We start from the raw sequence: 7,300 nt of genomic DNA on the forward strand, positions 1-7,300 counted from the left end.
TATATATATATATATATATATATATATATATATATATATATATATATATATACATATCGTAGAACTTTTGCTATTTTTCAATAAATACTTTTCAATAAATAATTTTACTACTAAAAGTTCTACGATATGTGTATATATATATACACGAGATGTAAAATAACGAAAGTGTGTTACAGACTATGATGCTGAATTGAAAAATTGAAGTGTCTTTGAATTTGTCTTAATAAGACTCCATCTAGAAAAAAACTAACTTCATTAAATGATGTTACCTGTGATACTAAACGCGGTTGACGAAAACAGAAAATTTCATAATTCCCTCAGTTTTAGAGATAATAGTTTGTAACGCCTTTAACCTTACTATGTATGTATATATTGCTGTAGAATTTCTATATAAAAATGTAAAATAGAATATAAATTCTAATAATATAAATAGAATATAATTTTTATATAAATATCTTTTTTAAATATCACCATTAAGCGAAGAAGCGATTTCCCGATTGTTCCGAGCAACATATTTTATTGGACAGCACAAACAAATACACATGCAACAATCTATGAGCTATTCAAATCGCATTGGTTCGAAACCACCACCTGTAAAAACCAACAACTTTAACTTCTTCAGAGACATTGGTATGTGCATATATGTTAATGTGTATTCTTTGATTTAAAATTCAGATATCGTTGACAGAGAGATATGAGGAATATTATCGCGAATAAATATTCATATCGGCATTCTCAAACGGAAAAAGGCAAATTTTCGTCGTGACTAACAGATATTATGAAATGTCACTTAAAAGTTAAGCAATTTTGCTATATACGGACGGGACTCTGTCCCGACTTATTAATTTGTGCCTGAAGAGGTTAAATTTCGTAGTAATCCTTTCTATCGTTCACTTACCAAAATCACAGTAGAACAGAGTCGGCCACGTTCTGCGATACAATCTGGAATAAAAAAGAGAATAGCTTTGTTAATTAGATGCAACATACACAGAATAAGGAACGAATTAATCCTTCGCATCATTATAATCATATATATAACCAGTGTTGTAATGGTATCTAAATACATTTATTTAATTACAATAGAAATATTTAATTACAATAGAAATATATCTAATTATAATAGATACATTTATCTAATTATAATATTTAGATATTTGTTGTTTATCTTTAACTAGTATGTCTCATTTTATTTTATATCTGTATTTAAATTTAATATTTTAGATACAGATACAAGGTAAAATAAAATTAGTTACAGATACAGTTATTGAAATGAAAAATCTGACTAGTTACAAATAAAAACATACAAAAAATATCTAGATATTGTAATTAGATACATATATTTACTGTAATTAGATAAATATATCCACTGTAATTAATAAATGTATCTAGATACATTACAACACTCTATGTAACTATATATCATATTGTCATAAATATAATCATAAATTTAATTTGGTATCTTGTTGGGTACATCTCGAGTTTGTACTCAAAGAGTTGAGAAGAAAAATACAAAGAACTCATAAATGTACCTTCGAACCGACTCTGCTCGGTCCGAACCGGATCCTCCGGTGCAGTAACCATGTCCACCGTCCTCTGGGTCGGTTTCATCTCGCAAATCTAAAGCAGAAAATAATATCCCTAATTAAATACAGAGCGACGAAGGACTCGGTTTCGACAAGTCGAGATTACGGAAATATTCAATCTGGAACTATCAAGCACGCGAGAATCGACCATTTCTATTTCAAATTCAACGAATCCAACGAAAACTTGGTAGTCACCTTTTAAATTTCAATATGCTGTCAATGTTCATAAAGATCCCTGACACGACGATCGTGCACGCGAAATACCGTCAATTATAGTGTAAAACATTTTTTAGTTTTCTCATGTTAAATGACACGTGAAAGACGATTCTGATAAATTTTTCTCCGCCGCGCGATTGATGAAGCACGCTGAAAATGCGCGCCACTATATGAACGTCGCAGCTAATAAGGACATATTCTAAAAGTTACCTCTGTCTCTCCCTCCCCCTCTCTCTCTTACTAACAAGCTGACGCAAAACTCGGCGTCACGTGTGTCACCCGCCTTATATTACCTTCCTCTTTTCCCCGATTATCATCGTGTTTCTGATTCTCGTTCAAAAAATCCGACGATTGCCCGATTCTATTGTTACTTGAACGAGTCGGTGTTATTAGCAAGCGTAAGAGACGTCGACTCGACGCGTCGCGACAAGCGCCGACTATATGTGTCGAAAAGCGAAGAGATTACTCCGTAATAATGTACTTACAATACGTCCCGACGATCACGCGTTGTTGTTTTCGACACTCTGATACTTATTTCCGCAAGGCGAAATAGGTGCGGAATACGGAGCGATGTCGATCGATATATTCACGGCGGTTGCTCGATGCGAAAAGATAGAAAATCAAGATGGCTACGCAGTCGATAAAGTACGCCGATAATGCGCGCCACTATGTGGAGAATGTCGCAACCGACAAGGACGCGCTCTATGCTCCTCTCTCCCTCTCTCTCTCTTACTAGCTGGCTGACGCGCGAAACTTGGCGTCACGTATTTCACCCGCCTTATATTACTTTCCTCTTTTCTTCGATTATCATCGTGTTTCTTATTTCCCCGATTATCATCGTGTTTCTAATTTCCGCTCAAAAAATCCGACGATCGTCCGATTCTGTTGCTGCTTCAACGAGTCGATGTTATTAGCAAGTATAAGAGACATCGATTCGACTCGACGCGTCGCGACAAGCACCGGCTGTATGTGTCGAGAAGCGAGGAGATCACTCCGTAATAATGTACTCACAATATTTCTCGACGACCGCACGTCGTTGTTTTCGATACTCTGATACTTATTTCTCGCAGAAGACTCACAGGAGACAGGCGAAAGACGCATGAAATACGGAGCGATGTGTTCATGGCGGTTGCTCAATGCGAAAGGATCGCAAACGCGCGTACAGTCACGTACACCGAAAGTTCATTAACGCGCCGAAAGTACCAAAAGTGCATGAATGTGAACGCGCCTGCAATGTGAACGGAGTCGCGTGTACGACGACGCGATCTGTACGGCGGACACCTTAACTACTTGCTCGAGTCACTAACCGCTGTAGACCAATCGCATTTGTTTTAAACTACGAGGTTGTCATCATGGTTATTCAATCTAAGCGTTGGTAGTGAATTGCGCAAAATGCTCTTTTCGCGCCAAGCAGCAGCCATGGACACACAACAATCAGTGTTGTTAGCTTGGATAGGCAATTAGCGTATTAAGAAAGTATCTAAGGCGAATGATACTTTCTTGATATGCTAATCGTCGCGCATGCGCGAATTGCCTATCCAAATTAACACATTGACATCGATCCACATCGCTTCGCGTTTCTCGCGTCTATTATTCGTCGAAAGTGAGTCTCGCACGTTAATAAGTCTCGGTAATGTCGAGAATAGCGATGTGCGATCGCCGGGACGTATCATGTAAGAACGTTATTAGTAAATAATCATCTCGTTTTTTCTCGCGATGCGATATACGACCGGTGCTTGTCGCGATGTGTCGAATCGACATTTCTTGAGACTGATCCACAATATGCTCTTTGCTTCCTGCTTCTTTGTCTTTATCTCTTTCTGATTCAAACCTTAAGCTTTAAGCCAGAAAAAGATAAAAGACAAAAAACAGAACGCAAAGAGCATATTGTAGATCAGGCTTTACGCTTGCTAATAACATCGACTTGTTCAAATAGCAATAGAATCGGGCGATCGTCGGATTTTTCGAACAAAAATTAGAAACACAATGATAATCGGGAGAAAGAGGAAGATAATATGATGCGAGTGACATACGTGACGTCGAGTTTCGTGCGGTGCATCAGCCTGTTAGTAAGAAAAAGGGAGAGAGAAGTACTTTATAGAGTGTGTCTTTGTCAGTTACGGCATATTAGCGTTCACATATTAGCGCGCATTATACTGTGCAACAAGGATTTTGGATAAATGAAAAGTAAAAGATGATTCTGATAAGTTTTTTCCGTTAATTACAAGGTCAAAAATGTTTCAGCACGTCAGATTTATGAGAAAAACCGGATTAAACAAACTCGTAAAAAAAATCGTTTTTGACCATTTTTTAAGTTGTTTACAAAAAATGAGACGTTATAGAAATTCAAAAAAATAACTTAAGTAAAAGCTTGAACCTTTTAAGCTACAACCTCAAAATAAAGATAAATAAGTAACATGAAATAATTTTTCTATAATGGTCTTTTTGAGAGGCGCGCACCACTTACAGCGTATGCGTATATTTTATCCGCTGCATTGCCTCTCTGTGCAGATTAGTTGTTTGAAAAACATAAAAAATCTATCATTGCTTAATTGATTAGTTAATTTATTGATGTTAGATAATTATGTTAGGTGTTAGATAATCTATTACATATTATTTGATTAAATAATTTTAATTATAACAAAATCTTTGTACTGTGTTACTTTCGCATGCTATCCGACCGATTTAAGAAATTCGGAAATGACGCGTGACATCGTACGTGGCATTCGGTTCCGCGTGAAAAAATATGTTCATAAACGCGCGTAGTATTTACGCGTTGATGGTTGTTATTGATTCAGAGGTCGAGCGACTTTCGTAACAACAATGACACGCGTGAGTACACGAAAGCAGCGTTACACGCTTGATTTGATCAGTTAACGTGCATTGCATTGGAATATTAATATTTTACATTACATTATGACGCTGGATTATTTAACGTACGCGTCGCAATAAAGCTCATCGCATTCCCCTGCAGTCACCGATTATTAAGATTTAATATCGGCCATTCCATGAATAATTGCGCATATGACGAACGGCGGAATATCGAAATCTGCGGACTTTTATCAAAATGATATTGACAAATTAGCTGTGGCACCGCGAAACGTAAATCCCAATGGCAAATGCCATTTTGTACTAGACTCGAATATTCTTTTAGTTTCATTTAAAACTAAAGCTGTGAATGCGCAATTATTTGTTGAGTAACTAATACAAAATTTTAGTTTAATAATTATAATAAAATTATAACACAACCTCGAATATACAAATGTCGAAATAATTAATAAAATAAAAAATTTGAAAAAAGTTCTGATGAACAAAAAATGAACCTTTAAGAGCCAAACACGGATTTTATAGTACCATAACATAAATATATTTACAAAGAAAATATCAAGTTGGATCCAATATAATAATTTACAAAAATTTAAGTTAGTAAGATCTAACATAATAATCTAGACGTTTTGGGTCAACTGAATCCTCTCAAAGAGGATTCAAAACGTCTGGACTATTATGTTAGATCTAACTTAAATTGTTGTAAATTTTGGTAAATTATTATATTATATCTAACTTGGATTTTTCTTTGTAAATATATTTGTATTATAGCACTATAAGATCCGTGTTTGACTGTTAAAGTCCTATTTTTTATATTTTAATTAATAAAAGTTATTAAATATTTTTTTACCATAAATAACGTGAAAATCACGACTACAAATAATCATGAAATTACCACAGCTTGTATATTTCCGTAATCGCGACAATTTTCCGAATAATACACGTAGTTAAACGAAGCACAAAAAATTTGCAAGGCTCACCTTCGAGGAGATTCTGTTCAGCTTCAATGAAATCCTCCAGCCTCCGGCTGCATCGAGCTGCATTGTAGCTTTCGCGATAAAAAGTTCCTGCACACAGATCTGGAACAGAAAATAATTTTTCTGATTAGAGTTACAGCGGCAAAGACACGTCTTATTCTAGAAAGATAATTTAATAAAAAAAGAAAATTCTAGAATGCGCTTTATTCTAGAAAGATGATTTAAGGAGACGGAAATTCTGGAGATATATTTTCCTCATTTACACTTAAAAGACGATCTGAGCGTGACGATTATTTATCAGGCTGCGCAATTATTTATTACGATTAATACCTTATTGATCACACGATACTCCTATTATTCGACACGACTGCAGCTCGATGACGCGCGACATGAATCAATTTTTCCATTTGGAATCAGTTTTATGCTGCAATTCTAAGCAGAATCGTAAGTCTCGTTACTTACGATTTGTTCGTAAATATCGTAAACGAATATCGTAAATATCGTACACGAAATCGTAGATATTTACGAGTAATTGTACGACATATGATATTACATAGACTTATAAATCTACTCATAAGTTCTGGCGAATTTTACGAGAACAAGTTACGAGACTTACGATTCTGCTTAGATTGCAGCATTAGTTTGACGAAAACAAGAATGGAGCGGCAGCGTGCGACGTCTTCACTTGCTCGCGGCGAGCTTTGTTGTGACGCGTGAGAGCTCAAGTGCGTGCGACGCGACGCGTTGAAGGTCGCGCTACCTTCGGCACGCGCGGCTAGCTTTGTGTTACACTCGCGCGTATTGAATGGGATAAAACTTCGGCGGAATATTCTCGCGGTTTGAGCGAGATTACGAAAATTCTGATGCGAAAACGCCACGATCGATCTCGGATTGATTATGTCGAGTTTGATCTCGCGAGTGAATTACTGAGTCTATCAATAATGATTAATACCAAGTCCATTGGTTAATTCCTCCCTCTTGAGCGATTGCGCGATTGACTGTTTAAATGTCTGTCAGGTATTGAATAATTCGCGAGCGACGATTAAGGTGTGTTATCGCTAATTGATCTGCCAATAACAGCTGATTGTTTCAGCGCACGCAGAAAAATCCATTATGCATACATTCAAGCAAATGTTACTTGTCTCGAGTGTTTCATGAGCTTGTCTATCCGCAAGTCTATCGTAAGCTCATCATATAAGCTGTAACGTTTTTAATGTTATATACCGTTATGGGCTGGATTCTTTCACTTTACGAATTTACGCGAGAGCTTACGCGCGTCGGGAGCGAGGAGCTGGAGGCGAGAAGGCACACGCGAGTGCACAAAGCAATAAACAAAATAATTACTAAATTAATTTTGCTTTAATCAAGAATGAGATTTCGATAATACGCGTCGGGGAGGCTCGTCCGTCGCGCCGAAAGCCGTTCTCGTGGCTCCGCGGGGCCTACAAGGGCGAAGTATATGAAGTTGGCACCCCACTTTTTGAAATTTATAATTTTGAAAGTTGTTCCAGATTGTTCTGACTTTGTACCACATTGTTCCAAAGTGATATTGCTTCATTCGAAACGGTTTTCGAATAAAACAAAAAAAATGATTTTTTGAGCTGGCATCCCACTTTTCGAAAATCGAACATTCTGATACTGCAATATATTGTTCTAGTTGTTCCAAAAGCACAAATCAATAAGTTTAATTATAAGCCC

At 36.5% G+C, this 7,300-nt stretch overlaps 2 protein-coding genes across 6 annotated transcripts in view; one reads left to right on the forward strand and one right to left on the reverse strand.

Annotated features, from left to right (window-relative positions):
* Positions 1-7,300, forward strand: part of LOC116842225 (discoidin domain-containing receptor 2) — a 380,754-nt gene that overhangs the window by 363,898 nt on the left and 9,556 nt on the right. The window lies entirely within an intron of this gene.
* The window catches only part of LOC116842229, a 425,064-nt gene that overhangs the window by 250,611 nt on the left and 167,153 nt on the right, over positions 1-7,300 (reverse strand). The window contains exons 5-7 of the mRNA XM_032811131.1: positions 5,606-5,704; positions 1,530-1,617; positions 899-942 (exon numbers count right to left, since the gene is read on the reverse strand). Of these exons, the coding sequence (XP_032667022.1) occupies positions 899-942; positions 1,530-1,617; positions 5,606-5,704 (231 nt within the window). The remainder of the gene's footprint in view (positions 1-898; positions 943-1,529; positions 1,618-5,605; positions 5,705-7,300) is intronic.

The sequence above is a fragment of the Odontomachus brunneus genome, unplaced genomic scaffold (genome assembly GCF_010583005.1).
Source record: "Odontomachus brunneus isolate Ranch 3 - 2012 unplaced genomic scaffold, Obru_v1 Obru_scaffold_023, whole genome shotgun sequence".
Classification (NCBI taxonomy): domain Eukaryota; kingdom Metazoa; phylum Arthropoda; class Insecta; order Hymenoptera; family Formicidae; genus Odontomachus; species Odontomachus brunneus.